Source organism: Lepidochelys olivacea (assembly GCF_965140295.1).
Source record: "Lepidochelys olivacea isolate rLepOli2 genome assembly, chromosome: 6".
Classification (NCBI taxonomy): Eukaryota; Metazoa; Chordata; order Testudines; family Cheloniidae; genus Lepidochelys; species Lepidochelys olivacea.
Genome location: NC_140416.1, coordinates 107,348,722 through 107,368,807, shown reverse-complemented (window position 1 = coordinate 107,368,807; position 20,086 = coordinate 107,348,722). Strand labels below are relative to the sequence as shown.

The window sequence follows — 20,086 nt, the reverse complement described above, 5'->3', positions numbered from 1 at the left end:
AAAAAATAAAATAATCAATCAAATTTAGAGTGGCTTGCCTTGAGCTAACTTGTGAGATACTAATTTACTCCCATTGAGAGAGGTTAATTTAGAAATAGTGGCAAAGAGTCCTGTGCCATCTTACAGACTAACAGATGTATTGGAGCATAAGCTTCTGTGGGTCATTCTGGTTTTGTTTCTTTAGGAATTAGGTTTGTAACTATACAAGGTACAAGAGGCTATTACCTCATAATCAATTATGGGTATGTTGGGTACTGTGGGCAATGGTACAGTGGTGATTCTCCTAATGTATTCTCCCAGCTCTGCTCTCATTTTCAGTCCACTGTCTCCAGAGAATGACCACAGTATTGCATAGACCAGGTATCTCTGATGGAAGACAAGAGAAAGTTTAGTCCACACAAATGCAAAAAAGTATTACTTGTGTTTGAAGGACAGCTGAAGAAAATACAAGGAGACTATTCAAAAAGTCTGGTAACTGTGTTCATCTTTAGGCTATCAGATCACTTTGCTGCAGTATTTACTTTACCTGGATATAACGCTCCAGTTGCTCTTTCTGCATAGGGAAATCGGGATGGTTTGCATTGTACTGGGCTACATTGCGGCAAGCCTGATGCAACATAGAGAACAATGAACCAAGACAGCGCAAACGAATGAGGTCCATGATATGCTCTAACTTGAAAGCATGTTCAAGAGCTTTAGTCACTAGTCCATTAGATGTGAAATAGGGCTGCATAATTGTTGCTGCATCTCTTTGAATCTGTTGGTAAAGACATTAGCATTGTTCAAGGAACTTGGTTTGTAGTCTTAAGTCATAACACTAGATTTTAAAATAAGTTTGTCAATAGCATGGGTTCAAAGTGTCATACTTTAATTGGGGAATACAACACGCAAGTTATATTTTGTTAACTCAATGTCTATTTATATTCAGTACAGCCGGTAAGATAAGCTTTCAAGGCACTTCCTACTTTTAGTGGGTCTGGTGTCAGTCCACAGTATTACAATCCATTCCAAGTTATACCTGCAACATTGGAGAAGCTGCTTCTTCACCTTCATCTTCTTTGCCCTTTCGCCTGCGCTGAGCTTCCTCTTCCTCTTCATCCAGAGGGATGCTTCGTAGTCTGGCCAAGAAGTTATTGAATATCATGTCAGTGCTTAGAACATCTTCACTGAACCAGACCATTCCGCACCTTGACACTGTGGCCATAGTAGCATATTTCAGATCCTGTACCTCAAACATGATACGCACCTAGAGAGAAAGTGCAGACATTTAAGAGAAGTTAGATTTTATGTTCTACTGAATCTATTACAGTAACTCCTCACTTAACATCGTCCCAATTAATGTTGTTTCATTGTTACGTCGCCGATCTGTTAGAGAACATGCTCGTTTAAAGTTGTGCAATGCTCCCTTATAACGTTGTTTTTCTGCAACCAGTGGACAAAGCAGGTGGCTGCCAGAGCTAGCTGTTGGGGGCTTGGAACCAGGGTGGACCGGCAGCCCCACTATCAGCTCCCCTAAGTTGTCTGTGCGACAGCCATCCAGCAGGCTATCAATTGCTGGGCAGTTCAGGTATCCCTCCCGCCACTGCCATGTGCTGCTCCTGTTCTCTGCCTTGGAGCTGCTCCCGGGAACCTCCTGCTTGCTGTGCAGGGGGTGGTGGGGTAAGGAGGGGTGCTGATGTCAGGGTGTCCCTATACGTGTTGGTATATGTGAAAGAAAATGTAGAATCAAATGAAATAAAAATCTTAAATGAATCCACATGTTCCATAGAATCTGTATGGATAGTAATTCCAGGCTCTAATAAGAATATAACAGTAGGGATCTATTATTGACCACCTGACCAGGACAGTGATAGTGATGATGAAATGCTAAGGGACATTAGAGAAGCTATCAAAATAAAGAACTCAATAATAATGGAGGATTTCAATTATCCCCATATTGACTGGGTACATGTCACCTCAGGACGAAATGCAGAGACAAAATTTCTCGATACTTTAAATGACTGCTTCTTGGAGCAGTTGGTACAGGAACCCACGAGGGGAGGGGCAACTCTCGATCTAGTCCTGAGTGGAGTGAAGGATCTGGTCCAACTATAACAGGACTGCTTGGAAATAGTGACCATAATATAACAACATTTAACATTCCTGTGGTGGGAAGAACACCTCAGCAGCCCAACACTGTGGCATTTCATTTCGGAAAGGGGAACTATGCAAAAATGAGGAGGTTAATTAAACAGAAATTAAAAGGTACCGTGACTAGAGTGAAATCCCTGCAAGCTGCATGGGCACTTTTCAAAGACACCATAATAGAGGCCCAACTTAAGTGTATATCCCAAATTAAAAAAGAGCTACTGTGGCTTAACACCATGTAAAAGAAGCAGTGACAGATAAAAAGGCTTTTAAAAAGTGGAAGTCAGATCCTAGTGAGGTAAATAGAAATGAGCATAAACACTGCCAAATTAAGTATAAAATGTAATAAGAAAAGCCAAAAAGGAGTTTGAAGGACAGCTAGCCAAAAACTCAAAATAATAATAAAATGTTTTTAAGTACATCAGAAGCAGGAAGCCTGCTAAACAACCAGTGGGGCCCCTGGACGATCGAGATACAAAAGGAGCACAAAGACGATAACATCATTGTGGAGAAACTAAATGAATTCTTTGCTTCAGTCTTCATGACTGAGGATGTTGGGGAGAGTCCCAAACCTGAGTCATCCTTTGTAGGTGACAAATCTGAGGAACTGTCACAGACTGAAGTGTCATTAGAGGAAGTTTTGGAATTAATTGAGAAACTTAACAGTAACAAGTCACCAGGACCAGATGACATTCACCCAAGAGTCCTGAAAGAACTCATATGTGAAATTGCGGAACTATTAACTGTAGTTTGTAACCTGTCCTTTGAATCAGCTTCTGTACCCAATGACTGGAAGATAGCTAATGTAATGCCAATATTTTAAAATAGCTCTAGAGGTGATCCCGGCAATTACAGACCGGTAAGTCTAACGTCAGTACCAGGCAAATTAGTTGAAACAATAGTAAAGAATAAAATTGTCAGACACATAGTAGAACATAAATTGTTGTGCAAAAGTCAACATGGTTTCTGTAAAGGGAAATCATGTCTTACTAATCTATTAGAGTTCTTTGAAGGAGTCAACAAACGTGGACAAAGTTCAGAGGACACAGTGTACTTAGATTTCCAGAAAGCCTTTGACAAGGTCCCTCACCAAAGGCTCTTATGTAAATTAAGTTGTCATGGGATAAGAGGGAAGATCTTTTCATGGATTGAGAACTGGTTAAAACAGTGGTTCTCAAAGCTGGTCCGCTGCTTGTTCAGGGAAAGCCCCTGGCGGGCCAGACCGGTTTGTTTACCTGCCGCGTCTGCAGGTTCGGCCGATCATGGCTCCCACTGGCCACGGTTTGCCCCTCCAGGCCAATGGGGGCTGCGGGAAGTGGCACAGGCCAAGGGACGTGCTGGCTGCCCTTCATGCAGCCCCCATTGGCCTGGAGAGGTGAACCGCGGCCAGTGGGAGCTGCGATAGGCTGAACCTGCGGATGCGGCAGGTAAACAAACTGGACCAGCCAGCCAGGGGCTTTCCCTGAACAAGCAGCGGACTGGCTTTGAGAACCACTGGGTTAAAAGACAGGGAACAGAGGGTAGGAATAAATGATAAATTTTCAGAATGGAGAGGGGTAACTAGTGGTGTTCCCCAAGGGTCAGTCCTAGGACCAATCCTATTCAACCTATTCATAAATGATCTGGAGAAAGGGGTAAACAGTGAGGTGGCAAAGTTTGCAGAAGATACTGAACTGCTCAAGATAGTTAAGACCAAAGCAGACTGTGAAGCACTTCAAAAAGAACTCACAAAACTAAGTGATTGGGCAACAAAATGGCAAAGAAATTTAATGTGGATAAATGTAAAGTAATGTACATTGGAAAAACTAACCCCAACTATACCAATAAGATGGGGGCTAATTTAGCCCTGGTCTACACTAGGAGTTTAGGTCGAATTTAGCAGCATTAAATCAATGTAAACCTGCATGCGTCCACACAATGAAGCCCTTTTTTTCAACAGAAAGGGCTCTTAAAATCGATTTCCTTACTCCACCCTCAACTAGCCTTAAATCGGCCTTGCTGGGTCGAATTTGGGGTACTGTGGACACAATTAGACGGTATTGGCCTCCGGGAGCTATCCCAGAGTACTCTATTATGACCGCTCTGGACAACACTCTCAACTCAGATGCACTGGCCAGGTAGACAGGAAAAGGCCTGCAAACTTTTGAATTTTAATTTTCTGTTTGCATGGTCACCTGCAGCTTGCCATGCTGGCCAGAGCTCATCAGCAGAGGTGACCATGATGGAGTCTCAGAATCGCAAAAGAGCTCCAGCATGGACCGAACGGGAGGTAGGGGATCTGATCGCTGTATGGGGAGAGGAATCCGTGCTATCAGAACTCCATTCCAGTTTTCGAAATGCCAAAACATTTGCCAAAATCTCCCAGGGCATGAAGGACAGAGCCCATAACAGGGACCCGAAGCAATGCCGCATGAAACTTAAGGAGCTGAGGCAAGCCTACCAGAAAACCAGAGAGGCAAACGGCCGCTCCAGGTCAAAGCCCCAAACATGCCACTTCTATAATGAGCTGCATGCCATTTTAGGGGGTTCAGCCACCACTACCCCAGCCGTGTTGCTTGACTCCTTCAATGGAGATTGAGGCAACACAGAAGCAGGTTTTGGGGACGAGAAAGATGATGATGATGAAGTTGTAGATAGCTCACAGCAAGCAAGCGGAGAAACCGGTTTTCCCGACAGCCTGGAACTGTTTCTCACCCTGGACCTGGAGCCAGTACCCCCGAACCCACCAAAGGCTGCCTCCCGGACCCGCCAGGTAGAGAAGGGACCTCTGGTGAGTGTACCTTTTAAAATACTATACATGGTTTAAAAGCAAGCATGTTTAATGATTAATTTGCCCTGGCATTTGCGGCTCTCCTGGATGTACTCCCAAAGCCTTTGCAAAAGGTTTCTGGGGATGGCAGCCTTATTCCGTCCACCGTGGTAGGACACTTCACCACACCACGCCAGTAGCATGTACTAGGGAATCATTGTAGAACAAAGCATTGCAGTGTATGTTTGCTGGCATTCAAACAACATCCGTTCTTTATCTCTCTGTGTTATCCTCAGGAGAGTGATATCATTCATGGTCACCTGGTTGAAATAGGGTGCTTTTCTTAAGGGGACATTCAGGTGCCCGTCCCTGCTGGGCTGTTTGCCTGTGGCTGAACAGAAACGTTCCCTGCTGTTAGCCATGGGGAGAGGGGAGGGGCTAGCCACGGGGTGGAGGGAGGCAAAATGCGACCTTGGAATGAAAGCACATGTGCTGTGTATGTAATGTTAACAGCAAGGTTTACCGTGAAAGAGTGTAGCCATTGTTCTAGAAAATGTGTCTTTTTAAATACCACTGTCTCTTTTTTTTTTCTCCACCAGCTACATGTGTTTCAAGGATCACAGGATCTTCTCCTTCCCAGAGGCTAGTGAAGATTAGAAGGTGAAAAAAACGCACTCGTGATGAAATGTTCTCTGAGCTCATGCTGTCCTCCCACACTGACAGAGCACAGATGAATGCGTGGAGGCAGACAATGTCAGAGTGCAGGAAAGCACAAAATGGGGAGGAGAGGTGGCAGGCTGAAGAGAGTAAGTGGCGGGCTGAAGAGAGGGCTGAAGCTGAAAGGTGGCGGCAGCGTGATGAAAGGAGGCAGGATTCAATGCTGAGGCTGCTGGAGGATCAAACCAATATGCTCCAGCGTATGGTTGAGCTGCAGGAAAGGCAGCAGGAGCACAGACCGCCGCTACAGCCCCTGTGTAACCAACCTCCCTCCTCCAAGTTCCATAGACTCCTCACCCAGATGCCCAAGAACACGGTGGGGGGGCCTCCGGCCACTCCACCCCAGAGGATTGCCCAAGCAACAGAAGGCTGGCATTCAATAAGTTTTAAAGTTTTAAACTTTTAAAGTGCTGTGTGGCCTTGTCCTTCCCTCCTCCACCACCTCTCCCAGTGCTTCTCTCCTCCACCACCCCTCCTGGGCTACCTTGGTAGTTATCCCCCTATTTGTGTGATGAATGAATAAAGAATGTATGAATATGAAGCAACAATGACTTTATTGCCTCTGCAAGCGGTGATCGAAGGGAGGAGGGGAGGGTGGTTAGCTTACAGGGAAGTAGAGTGAATTAAGGGGCAGGGGGTTTCATCAAGGAGAAACAAACAGAACTTTCACACCGTAGCCTGTCCAGTCATGAAACTGGTTTTCAAAGCTTCTCTGATGCGCACCGCATCCTCCTGTGCTCTTCTAACTGCCCTGGTGTCTGGCTGTGCAAAACCAGCAGCCAGGCGATTTGCCTCAACCTTCCACCCTGCCATAAACATCTCCCCCTTACTCTCACAGATATTGTGGAGCGCACAGAAAGCAGTAATAACAGTGGGAATATTGGGTTTCGCTGAGGTCTAACCGAGTTAGTAAACTGCGCCAGCGCGCTTTTAAATGTCCAAATGCACATTCTACCACCATTCTGCACTTGCTCAGCCTGTAGTTGAACAGCTCCTGACTACTGTCCAGGCTGCCTGTGTACGGCTTCATGAGCCATGGCATTAAGGGGTAGGCTGGGTCCCCAAGGATAACGATAGGCATTTCAACATCCCCAATGGTTATTTTCTGGTCTGGGAATAAAGTTCCTTCTTGCAACTTTTGAAACAGACCAGAGTTCCTGAAGATGCAAGCGTCATGTACCTTTCCCGGCCATCCCACGTTGATGTTGGTGAAACGTCCCTTGTGATCCACCAGTGCTTGCAGCACTATTGAAAAGTACTCCTTGCGGTTTATGTACTCGCCAGCTTGGTGCTCCGGTGCCAAGATAGGGATATGGGTTCCGTCTATGGCCCCACCACAGTTAGGGAATCCCATTGCAGCAAAGCCATCCACTATGACCTGCACATTTCCCAGGGTCACTACCCTTGATATCAGCAGATCTTTGATTGCGTGGGCTACTTGCATCACAGCAGCCCCCACAGTAGATTTGCCCACTCCAAATTGATTCCTGACTGACCGGTAGCTGTCTGGCTTTGCAAGCTATTTCCACTTGCTTCTCAACGGTGAGGGCTGCTCTCATCTTGGTAGTCTTGCGCCTCAGGGCAGGGGAAAGCAAGTCACAAAGTTCCATGAAAGTGCCCTTACGCATGCGAAAGTTTTGCAACCACTGGGAATCATCCCAGACCTGCAACACTATGCAGTCCCACCAGTCTGTGCTTGTTTCCTGAGCCCAGAATCGGGATTCCACCACATGAACCTGCTCCATTAGCACCATGATGCCCACATTGCCAGGGCCCGTGCTTTGAGAGAAGTCTGTGTCCATGTCCTCATCACTCACGTCACCGTGCTGACATTGCCTACTCACCCGGTATCGCTTTGCCAGGTTCTGGTGCTGCATATACTGCTGGATAATGCGCGTGGTGTTTAATGTGCTCCTAATTGCCAAAGTGATCTTAGTGGGCTCCTTGCTTGCCGTGGTATGGCGTCTGCACAGAAAAAAGGTGCGGAACGATTGTCTGCCATTGCCTTGACGGAGGGAGGGGCGACTGACAACATGGCTTACAGGGTTGGCTTACAGGGAATTAAAATCAACAAAGGGGGTGGCTTTGTGAGAAACTGAATGGCCCCCTCAAGGATAGAACTCAAAACCTCAAGGATAGAACTCAAAACTGGGTTTAGCAGGCCGTTGATTTCACGGAGGGAGGAAGGGAGAGAGGAGAAAATGAATACAAAACAAATCTGGTCTATTTCTTGTTTTGAGCCACTTCATCTTTCTTTATACATCTTGCTGGCAGCAGACTGTGTAGTACGACTGCTAGCCATCATCATCTCCTGGGTGGTCAGCAGAAGACAGTGCAGTATGACGACTAGCCATCATCTTCTGCTAGCTGGAAGTTAAAAGACAGTGGATTGCCGGTAGGACTCAATCGCCACGAGACAAAACAAGGGAAATGACCTGGCTGAGTCACTCCCATGTTTGCCCAGGCGCCCGGTTAAAAGAGCACCCAGGACTACGTTGATGACGGCTACCAGTCATACTGCACTGTCTGCTGCCAAAAGGCAATAAACTGCTGCTGTGTAGCAATGCAGTACCATGTCTGCCAGCACCCAGGAGACATATGGTGATGGTTAGCTGAGCAGGCTCCATGCTTGCCGTGGTATGGTGTCTGCACAGGTAACTCAAGAAAAGAGGCGCAAAATGATTGTCTGCCCTTGCTTTCACGGAGGGAAGAAGGGAACTGGGGCCTGATGATATGTACCCAGAACCACCCGTGACAATGTTTTAGCCCCATCAACCACTGGGATTTCTACCCAGAATTCAAATGGGCGGCGGAGACTGCGGGAACTGTGGGATAGCCACCCACAGTGCAACGCTCCAGAAGTCGACGGTTGCCTCGGTACTGTGGACACACTCCGCCGACTACATGCACTTAGAGCATTTGTGTGGGGACACACACAATCAACTGTATAAAAACGCTTTCTACAAAACCGACTTCTATAAATTCGACCTAATTTCGTAGTGTAGACATACCCTTAGCTACAACTAATCACGAAAGAGATCTTAGAGTCATCGTGGATAGTTCTCTGAAGAAGTCCACACAGTGTGCAGTGTGCAGCGGCAATCAAAAAAAAAACAAACGGGATGGTAGGAACCATTAAAAAAGGGATAGAGAATAAGATGGAGAATATTTTATTGCCCTTATATAAATCCATGATACTCCCACATCTTGAATACTGCATACAGAGATGGTCTCCTCATCTCAAAAAAGATATGCTGGCATTAGAAAAGGTTCAGAAAAGGGCATCTGAAATGATTAGTGGTTTGGAACGGGTCCCATGTGCGGAGAGATTAAAGAGGCTAGGACTTTTCAGCTTGGAAAAGAGGAGACTAAGTGGGGATTTGATAGAGGTATATAAAGTCATGAGTGGTGTGGAGAAAGTGAATAAGGAAAAGTTATTTACTTGTTCCCATAATATAAGAACTAGGGGCCACCAAATGAAATTAATGGGCAGCAGGTTTAAAACAAATAAAAGGAAGTTCTTCTTCACACAGCGCACAGTCAACCTGTGGAACTCCTTGCCTGAGGAGGTTGTGAAGGCTAGGACTATAACAGGATTTAAAAGAGAACTAGATAAATTCATGGAGGGTAAGTCCATTAATGGCTATTAGCCAGGATGGGTAAGGAATGGTGTCCCTAGCCTCTGTTTGTCAGAGGGTGGAGCTGGATGGCAGGAGAGAGATCACTTGATCGTTACCTGTTAGGTTCACTCCCTCTGGGGCACCTGGCATTGGCCACTGTTGGCAGACAGGATACTGGGCTGGATGGACCTTTGGTCTGACCCACTATGGCTATTCTTATGTTCTTATGTCCCCTACCCCCGGCTCCTGTACCCCATCTCCACAGAGCAGGGGAAATGAGGGGACAGGACACGACTCAGGACGGAGGGGACTTGCTGGCAGCAGCTGCTGCCTCAACTTGCTGATCTACTTAAAGGCAGTGTACTGAGAGTGGGGTCAGCATACTTAAAGGGGCAATGCGCTTCACACACATGGTGTGTTTGTCTGTGTGTCACAGCCACCCATGTGGTGTGTCTGTCATGTGTCACAGCCACCCATGTGGTGTGTCTGTCTCACACACATGGTGTGTGTGTCTGTCTCACACACACATGCATCTCTCCCACCCGGTACTTTGGAAAGTGGAGGTAGTGGTGCACTCCAGTGGGATAGCATGAGTTCATCATGTTCAGTTTCCACAGGGAACGTTTGCAGCCACTGCCATGCTGTGTCTCCTCCCTTCATATGTGCTGCCTTGTAGAGTGTGAGGCTACATTAACAACAATGTGTTAACCCTTGAGGGCTCAGCCGAGTGCTAGTTCATCATTTAGCAGGAAGGCATTCCCTGGGAAATATCCCATCCTGTCTTCACCACCTCAACCAAGCTTCACAATGTACAGTATTCAATTGTTTGTTTAAAACTTAAACTTTTGTCTGTAGAAAAAAAATTTCCCTGGAACCTAGCCCCCCCCCACTATTTACATTAATTCTTATGGGGAAATTGGACTCTCTTAACATCATTTCGCTTAAAGTAGCATTTTTCAGGAACATAACTACAACGTTAAATGAGGAGTCACTATAAAAGCTCAATTAACATGCTTCTCTAAACTCCCCAAAAGCCAATAGGTGTTATAAAATTTAAGTTTTATCTTAACTTCATCAGGTATTTTATATATTTAACACCTAATTAGACATTTATGCATGATATAGTATTTCCTAGTCTGGTAAGGTCAAGGTAAACCTGACATGACAAACTCCATAACCACAGAAGGGTTTTAAAGAATTGAACCAGACCATTGCATAAGATCACTTTTGCTCTGATGCAATATTAACTTTACTCTGTGCCCACAGTTTGTGTGGTAAGAGCCTGTTCATGTCAGCTACCAAAAGCAGCAGAGCTATCAAATTTTCAGTAGATTAAACTATTTAGAAATGCTAAAATGTTTGTAAAAACAAAAAGAACTTTACATTTGGTGGAAGGCTGAGACGTTCTCCATTGGGCAGAGTCAGTAGTTTGTTGTCATCCAGCACGGAGTTTAAGTTCTCCACCCATTCAGGATCTACATCCCCATCAAAGATGATCCACTGTCGTTTTTGCAATTCACCTCTCACATTGTCTATGATCCTAAATTCAGGAAAGCATTTAGTGTAGGTTAAAAAACAGTAATATTCCCTTTCCTCAATCCTCCATGGCAATGACAACATCCAAGGATCTCTCTAATAGCCACTTCTTAACTTATATGCTATTAATGTTTAAGACTCACTTTCTCAGGACATGTGTAAACAATCCATCTGTCCATTCTCTGGTATTTGGATCCAAAGTACCATAGAGGTGATCTTTGCTGATTGCTTTTGGATCAATGATGTGAGCAACACCTTCTACACCCTCTAGCCGCTCCAGAGCTTTTAGCAGCACTCTCCAAGCCATGCTCTTTCCACTTCCAGAAGGACCCACCATCATCAACCCATGATTGATCTGGGTAATTTGATAGAGCTGAAGAACCTGTGACAGAACAGATTTAAGACTTCCAGTTATTAAGATTCAAACATAATAATCCGGAATCACTTAAAGTTGAAATTTATTTTAGGTACTCTGTCTATCTGGGGAGCAGTTATATTTGATTTCTGTATCACGGAATATGGAAAATGCTACATGTACTTTTGTCAACTCCACATTGTAAGATTTACAACTATCACAATGTACCTTTTCCACCCACATGCCACCAACTTCTTCTCCATCACCATAGGTAAGGTACATTTCCTGACACACTTTCTTAAGCTCCTCTCGCAGGGCTGTCATTTCACCACGATGATACTGTACTCCAGGGAATACATCAGACAAGAGACTGAACAGCAATGGGATGTCTTCTGCAACAAGTTTGGGTACCATTGTTTCACACACACTCTGGATCAAAATCTACACGGAAAATTTTCATGCTTTGATTAGACAATACAAGGCAAGCAATGAATATCTGCATTAGTCACATTGGTGGAAATATTTCAAACAGGTCACGCTGAATACTAAGACTGCAGAGTATATTGACATTTGCTAGGTTTGCATTTGGCATTCTTATTCCCTGCAAAACTTATTTGATGTTGAGTTTTGTATTTGTGCAAGACCATTTATAACAGTGCATTATGGACTTGAAGTGATGCTATACAGGGAATACTTAAGCTATCACCTAATACAATTGCCTTAATTGAGGAGTGACAGCTGTACTTGCCCACATAACATTTATCTGAAAGTGATGTGAACTACAGAGGAGTTCATTCAGAATGTCTACTCCACTTGGAATACAGTCAGGACACCACTCGTTTTATTGGAATGGTGAAAGTTTGTAATGATCACAAACCATCAGGTGCTTCTGTTTTATTGTAAGAAAGATACTTCCAACAACTCAAGCACTGATTAAAACTCCATTCAATCTGCTGAAACCACCACTTCTGTAGCCTAAAGTACCAAGATTTCAAGTAAATACGACAACGTGTGAACTTAAATAGATTACGTTTATGCTAGATACAGCAGGAGCTTTACTGTAAGTGCTCATATACATGCGTATCTACAGTAATCACCCCTTTGCTGTGAATCAATATAAAAAAATCTGTATATGTTTTACCTCTTGTTCAGGTAGGTTCTCAGCAATTTCCCCTTCATCAACAACTTCACCACGCTTTTCCTTCTCCCACTTTATCTTCTGAATCCTCTCCCTCTTCACATTTCCTGCACTAATCAGTACACCCTTCAAAGCTCTTAAGCCAAAGTCATAATGACTTTGAGAGGAGAGCTGCTCATCACAGAGTCTAAAGATAAAAGAGATCAGAGTCAGTTTTAGACATACTAAGATCACAAAACTAATGTTCAATAGTAAAGTGTCAGGCATGCTTACCGTTCTATGTTCTTGCTATGGTAGTTTCAAAACTACCTACAGAGCCATTTTAAGTTCCAGATTTAAGTACATTAAAAGGTCACTTGTGGTTTGGGCCAGACTTGTTTAAGGGACTATTACTTACTTGAAGAATGGGACAATCTTATTGGCAAGCACTTCAGCAGTACGGAAACCCTGGGAGTACAACATGACCTGGGCAATCAGCTGGCGGTCTGGCTTTGTCATCGCCAAGCTACGGAACAGCTTCTTCAAGTTGTCTGGAAGATTTGATCTACCCGCATAACCAGGATTCATGGTGACAAAGATAGCCATGTCTGGGCTCACTTTAACTTGTTTATTCAGCAGCTCACAAGTAATAGGTGCGGAAGCTAAAAGTAGTTCACACAAAGTATTTTTAGTTACAATTGATTTTGTCTCAGTCAAATCAGCTATCAACTACAGTAGTTGAAACTTCACTTTTAGTATCCTGTATAGTTTTGTTTATGGTACAGTAACTCCTCACTTAAAGTCATCTCGGTCATCCTGGTTAAGGTTGTTTTGTTGTTACATTGCTGATCAATTAGGGAACATGCTATTTTAAAGTTGTGCAATGCTCCCTTATAATGTTGTTTGGCAGCTGCCTGCTTTGTCCACTGCTTGCAGAAAGACCAGCCCAATGGAGCTAGCTGGTGGGGGCTTGGAACCAGGGTGGACCAGCAGCCCCCCATCAGCTCCCCGTTCCCCTAAGTTCCCTGTGCGGCAGCCGCCCAGCAGGCTATCAATTGTTGGCAGTTCAGCTGTCCCTCCCCCTCACTGCCATGTGCTGCTCCTGCCCTCTACCTTGGAGCTGCTTCCAGGAGCCTCCTGCTTGCTGTGCGGGGGTGGGGGCAAGAGGGGGGCTAACATCAGGGTGTCCCCCTCCCCTCTGCTTATTCCATTTCCATAGAGCTGGGGGAGGGGACACTACGGGGCTCAGGAGAGAGGGAGCATGCTGGTAGCAGCTGCTGTCTCAACTTCCTGGTCAACTTAAAAAGGCAATCTAGTTAGAGTGATTCAGCATACTTAAAGTGGCAATGCACATCTCTCTCTCTCACATACACAGAGTGTGTGTCTCTGTCTCTATCTGCCATGCTGTCTCCCCTCCCTCCATTCATGGTGCCTTGTAGAGTGTGAGGCTACATTAACAATGTGTTAACCCTTGAGGGCTCAGCTGAGTTCTAGTTCATCACTGAGCAGTAAGGAATTCCCTAAGAAATATCCCACCCTCTGACTTCAACACCTCAACTAAGCTTCACAATCATCACTGCTGTGCACAGTATTAAATTGTTTGTTTAAAACTTATACTGTGGGTATACATAATATAGTCTTTTGTCTGGAGAAAACATTTTTCCTGGAACCTAACCCTTCCATTTACATTAATTCTTATGGGGAAATTGGATTTTCTTAACATTGTTTTGCTTAAAGTTGCATTTTCCAGGAACACGTTACAACGTTAAGCGATGAGTAACTGTACAACTAGTCAAACATTTTTTCTACCACTACACTAAAGTTACACAGTGTTGAAAGTGACTGCATATCTGTTGAAAGCTATTTCCTTTAATTGTTTAATGTTTAAGTTACATTTTCAAAATGTAAAAAAAAAACCAAAAAACCTCTGGCCAATGTGGGAGTAACTGATCAAAGAGATTTCTCAAAAAGGACATATTTCAGACATGCAAGTGAGGGCATTCTTTTGACAGAACAGCTATAGAAAACCATTAGCAATGGAAAAAATTGCATACTCTTGTCATAGTTTGGATTGCAATGTTCTCGCAAGGCTTCCTGGATGCACTGAACCTGCTGAGAAACAGCAGAAAGCATACGCTCCTCAAGTCTGTTGAACTCATCAAAGCAGCCCCATGCGCCCACTTGGCAGAGCCCCACAAAGATGCGTCCCATTGCCTGTAGGTGGAGAAAAAGAGAAGATAAGCTTTATATATACATACATACACACTGAAAAAAAAAGTTACCTTGGTTATTCTTCCCTGTACATAGTGGAACAGGTGTAGACTGGACAGGATTGTGGTTACATATATTAACCCCCTATTTAATGTGTGTGTATCTTTAGGCTGAGAATCTTTATGCTTTCAACAGAAACAACTACTTCTCTACACACCACTCCACTCTTCTCTACCTACTCACACCACTCTTGCTTCTCAGAGGTTTCAGTTTTTGAATGCCAACTTCCATGTTCTAGAATGTATAAGGCACTACTAAGCAACTTCCACTCTTCTTTAGGGAAGTCTATCACTTAATTCTAAAATCTCTGCAAGCACACTCCTAAACCTGCAGCAGAATTTAAAAGTAGTTCCGATGCTGCAATAGATCAGGAAGTCCATTGACATAAGGAGTATGTGCAGCAACATATCCATTAGGAGTCAGCCAGTCACACCTACTTGGTTTCCACTAAAGTAGGTCTACTGCAGTTGGTCACACAATATGACTGGGGGATGGTAATGGAAGACTGTAGTTTGAAAAAATTTGAAGTTACCTTCCTAAAGTTGCAGTTCAGATCTTCTCTTGCTAAATTACTACCTAAAAACAGAGCAGGCAGCTTCTAACCCAATTCTGCTTTAGGTGGTAGTGAGGTCCAATGAAGCACAGTTTAGTAACCAGAGTCTATTTTGCCAGATACAGGAACAAGCTTTCAAACATGTTTTGAAATCTACAAGCTTAAATGGCATATTAATGAGATCTTAACATAAAATGAAGAATGTTCTCATGTTAAATTAAAGATACTATACCTGGAAGTCAAATGTTTCACCGCAGTTGAAAACCAGAACAAAGCGGCCAAGCTGGTGTCCAAGGGCCTTTACAGATTCTGTTTTACCAGTACCAGCAGGACCTATTTTTTGAATGGGATAAAAACATTAGTCTCTTCCTAGGCACTAAACTGTCAATATTAACATCTAAAGTCTACGGACTGGGCTACAGTACCACAGTAATGACGTAACTGAAGTTGATGTAGCTTAGGTCGACTTAACGCAGTGTGTGCACCTCACTGTGTCGATGGGAGATGCTCTCCCGCTGACTTTCCTTACTTTTCTCAAGGAGGTGGAGTACACAAATAAGTAGGAGAGCACTCTCCCATCGATTTAGCGTGTCTTCAACAGACCTGCTAAATCAACACCTGCTGCATCAATTACAGCAGTGCAGATCTACTGGTAAATATAGACATAGCCTAAGTGTTGCTCATTTTTCAAAATTGGAGTCTCAACTATGGAAGTTACTTTATTAATTTTATAGCTGATGAACATCAATCTTTACATTTAACAGAAGACACATATGGAATAAGTACAAACTTACCAAACGGAGAGCCTCCAAGTCTTGCCTCCAAGGCTTGCGTCATTGTCAGGTAACAGCGGTCAGTAAGAGGAGTCTGAACTAGTTTATCCTGAACACCAAGATACTCAAAGCCGTAGTTGAATTTGGCATTTGCCATCTGAATGGACAGCTGCTGCAACACATCTGTCTGTTTTGGGTCAAAGTAGAATCGCATCTGGCTGAGCCATTCAAAGGATTTGGAGTTGTCAATCTTGCTTTTGATCAGTGATCTTGTAACATCTCTTTGGTGCACTAACTCTGTAATCTAAAGAACAAGCATCTCATTAGCAACCACAATGAAAAAAGACCATGTACTCTAATGAAACTAACAATTTTACTGCATCTCAATGCACCTCAGTTTATGAAAAGCCATTGCTCAGTGCTAGATGGCATGATCTATACCTGGAAGTCAAAGGTATAGCTTGCAGAAAGGAGGAGCTAGTAAAAAAAGTCTGTTGCTACAGAATCCCTCTCAGTCAAGCTTCAGGCCAAGGCATGGTTCTGAAATCACAAGAACTGTCCTTATAGACAACCTTTTTCTGTCCACAAGCAGAGAAAGGAAACACATTCATACTCATCCTGGTACCATCATCTGGCACCACATACTGTTAGTCACCAGATATTCTTCTCTGCCTCCAGTGATGAATTAAAGTGCCCTTAAACCAGCTCAGATTTTCCTCTAAGAAACCACAAGTGCTGTAGAGGGACAGTGTTTCTACATCCCTCCCCACCAAGAGCCCTCTCCTCTGAGGTCCCACAAGCTTTAATCCTCTGCACAAGTTATTCAAAGTAGATATATTTTCAGCCACCAAGAGAACTGATGAGACACTATGGGCTGAAATCCCAACAGGTACAAACCAAAACTGAGCTCTACATCTCCATTCCCAGCTTTCAGTAGCTAGAATCAGCAGCTGAATTAACCCAGCCAAGACTGAGATGCTGGTAGATAAAGAGAAATGTTTCCAAGAACTTGCTTCTTCTAAGACTTCACTATGGAGGGCACCTTCCCCTCAAATTATCATGAGCCTTCAATCCTTTTGGATGCCCAAGGCACAATAATGTCAACTTTCATCTGCAATAGGCCAGAAATGGGCACCTCATTGTATCAGCACAGACTCGGACATGGTAAGGCTGAAGGTCCATAGATTTGATTACTGCAAATCATGACTAGCAGTGAAGCCACACCCCAAGTGAAGGCTCCAGCTTGTACAAAACACAGGACTTTAGTTTCTTGGCAGCACAGACTGCCACAAACACCATTCTGTGGCTATGCACTCTACACTTGTTCCCCAATTAGAAGTTTCATTCAAGGTTTATTTTACGGGAGCCTTTCAACAACAGGATAGATTGTCAGTTGCACTCATCTGGTGGAAAGTAGAGCTTCTTAGGAGGAGCTGGAGTTATGCTATGAATTCAGTGGGCAAGAAGTGATGACTTAAGACTTTCGTAGCTAAATGCAAAAACCCTCAGTTTAGCTCTTCTTTCTTCAGAAAGTTCTTCACATGACTATGACAGCCCCTCACACAAACACAGAAGTTTTAAATTAAACTATTTCTCATGTAAATGGTTTCTATTTTTAAACAGCTGAAGGAGCTCAGACACTATGGTTACGGGAGTCATGTACATACATAGATGATAAAAGTTAATATAAACTCTAGATTTATAAATCTTATCTACTCTCAGAATAGGAGATTGGGGGGTATATTCCAAGAGTTTTCTATTCACTAAATAATTCTGCAGAATCTTGTGTTACATGGACATTTAAGTTTATAGACATTATTTCAAGTCAGGCATATGTAATATCTACAGAAACAGATGTTCCTCAAGAAATCTTGATGGGTACATTTTAGTTTTCCCTAGGTGTCACTTTCATGATTTGAAGATGGACAGATTGTGTTCAAATTTTGTAAGAGACCGAATGACTACTGAGGATGGGGAGGAGAGTATTACTTACCAAGTGTTCCAATTTCCTTCTGCGGAGAGGTGGCTGTTCCATCAACACAGAGTCTGCTAACACATTCAGCGTGACCTCAACATTAGTCAGCACAGAGTGCAGAGGACTGCTGTCTCCTCCACCACCCATTCCATTCAGAGCAGATTCCACATTCTCTGACCATGCAATTTGGGCTGACAGGACAACAAGCTGGGCCTGAACATTTAAAATACAGTTAGATTTTTGCTAAGAGTTGTTCCTCCCCAAAAGTGTATTATATAGTTTGGTTAGACAAACGTGAATAAGATGGATACCTGATATTTGTCAGTCCAAGAAATATAGAGACCGGGATCAATTGAAGTTGCTTTACCAAAGATTTCTACTTCAGTAACAGACTCGGCAAGCAGCTTTGCAAGTGTGACCCTCATTTCCTTTTCAACAAGTGTGAGCCACTCATTGATCTTAGGATGTTCTGTGATAGAGACAGGTGTTTTGAACAGCACCTGAAACAATTACATTTAAGTGTCATTTTAGTTTTAATTTCGACCAGGTTTGTAAGTTTGCAAAAAAACCTCGAAGACGCAGCTTTACCTCCTCTCCTTCACGTGATGAGATCCCCAGAACAACAGTGTTGTTTTCATTCAGGATGATGCTCGAAACCCCAGCAAACATTTTCTTGAAATGTTTCTTCAACTTAACTACATTCTTGCTGTTTCCTATGATTTCGAGCAAGTCCTCATCACCAACGAAGTAGAACCTGGTATTAGAGATAAGGTTAAATCTGTTTAAAACAACTGACCACTGAGGTGAAAGATTTTTTTTTTAACACTTAATTGAAGGCCCAGAATTAATGTATTTACTTGAACCCTCTATAACCCTTATAAAACTGGAGAAATGTCTGCTAGTTTGTGCAATGCTGTGTAATTCCTTTCCTCCATAATTCTGTTAGATCATAGTAAAAATACCTGAGGGCTTATTCTCTGCACCATTTTTAGTCTATCTAGAGTTTTCTTCCCACTTTAACACCTCATTAATAGATAAATGCTAAGTATTGAAAGATTATGAGACAGCAAAGCTCCCACTCTGAACACATGCTTGACATTATGCTTGAGGTTATGTTTAGATCTACAATCCAAAGACCTCACATACTACTGAGAATTGAAGGTGAAACAGAATGCAACATGATTCAAATATAGAATGATACAAGTTCTTAAGCTTTGGTATTTGGTTAGAGAGATTCCAAGGGTTCATTTAGTTTAATGGAACAAAACTAATTTGAGAATTTCATTATTCAGTACCAGGTGAAACAGCCTATTAAGCAATATTTATATTCAAATTATGCCATTTAAGTTACTAATCACAAGTGACCCACACAAAGAAATTGAAGGTTATCACTTCCCAGGAAATGGGACCATAAAATGACTAAATTGTTTAACCTTTATTTTTTTATGATTCCAAAGCATTCATGTTTTGATATCTGTGTATGCACTAAAAGATTGCTAGTGGAACACAATAAAAGGAAGTACTTAGGCACTACCATGCAAACAAACACAATTCCTATTAGAGTTTATTCCAGCACAATTGGTTGAGGAGATGAAATTCCTTACCGAGGAAAGGAGGATCTCTCCCTCTCCAGGTATTCTCCCAATGCTTTCTGGATCTTTCCAAGCAAGTCTGCTAATCTCTCCAGTGATCTTTGTACACCTTGGATGTTAAGAACTTCCATCACAAGGGGAGATTTGGATACCTTTTTCATAAGTGCCAGAAACTCAGTACTGACGCTGTAAGTGAGAGTGAGAAAAATATTAAGCTCATTTTAAATGAGAGATACAATAATACAAGTTCAGTTACTGAGTGTGAAAAAGGGTGATATCTATTAATTTTATTACTATTGTGTGTGAGTATTATGGTGTGGCTAGCTTTATGCTACACCAAAGACTAATTCTAGTTGGAGCTCTCCACATGGTACCCAAGAACCAGACAATGACTAACTCAATTGCCAGTGCTCAAATGGACCATACAGTAAATCCACTGCTATCGTGTACCTCTGACTCTCTGGAGAGGTGCATATGTCTGTCCTGGGACACCTCAACCGATTCAAAGACTTTGAAATGGATAAGAGACTGCTTGTGAGCTCAGGGTAGGAGACATCAAACGAAGATTGGACACAGGCAGAGACTGCAAGGGTGAAATCTACCTGCCTAGCCCAATGTGAGATGATACGTGGGACAAGAGGGGCTACCTAAACTTGCAAGGAAAGGCTAAGGTCTAGGTAACTTATAGGTCTACAGGTCTT

General features: G+C 43.2%; 1 protein-coding gene across 1 annotated transcript in view; it reads right to left on the bottom strand.

Annotated features, from left to right (window-relative positions):
* The window catches only part of LOC311522429 (cytoplasmic dynein 1 heavy chain 1-like), a gene marked incomplete at its 5' end in the record, with an annotated part of 101,267 nt that overhangs the window by 44,831 nt on the left and 36,350 nt on the right, over positions 1 to 20,086 (bottom strand). The window contains 15 exons of the mRNA XM_084631753.1: positions 226 to 366; positions 527 to 757; positions 1,019 to 1,246; positions 10,597 to 10,753; positions 10,893 to 11,131; positions 11,333 to 11,545; positions 12,246 to 12,429; positions 12,640 to 12,883; positions 14,276 to 14,435; positions 15,278 to 15,378; positions 15,840 to 16,122; positions 17,812 to 18,006; positions 18,105 to 18,293; positions 18,382 to 18,547; positions 19,398 to 19,571. Of these exons, the coding sequence (XP_084487879.1) occupies positions 226 to 366; positions 527 to 757; positions 1,019 to 1,246; positions 10,597 to 10,753; positions 10,893 to 11,131; positions 11,333 to 11,545; positions 12,246 to 12,429; positions 12,640 to 12,883; positions 14,276 to 14,435; positions 15,278 to 15,378; positions 15,840 to 16,122; positions 17,812 to 18,006; positions 18,105 to 18,293; positions 18,382 to 18,547; positions 19,398 to 19,571 (2,905 nt within the window). The remainder of the gene's footprint in view (positions 1 to 225; positions 367 to 526; positions 758 to 1,018; positions 1,247 to 10,596; positions 10,754 to 10,892; positions 11,132 to 11,332; positions 11,546 to 12,245; positions 12,430 to 12,639; positions 12,884 to 14,275; positions 14,436 to 15,277; positions 15,379 to 15,839; positions 16,123 to 17,811; positions 18,007 to 18,104; positions 18,294 to 18,381; positions 18,548 to 19,397; positions 19,572 to 20,086) is intronic.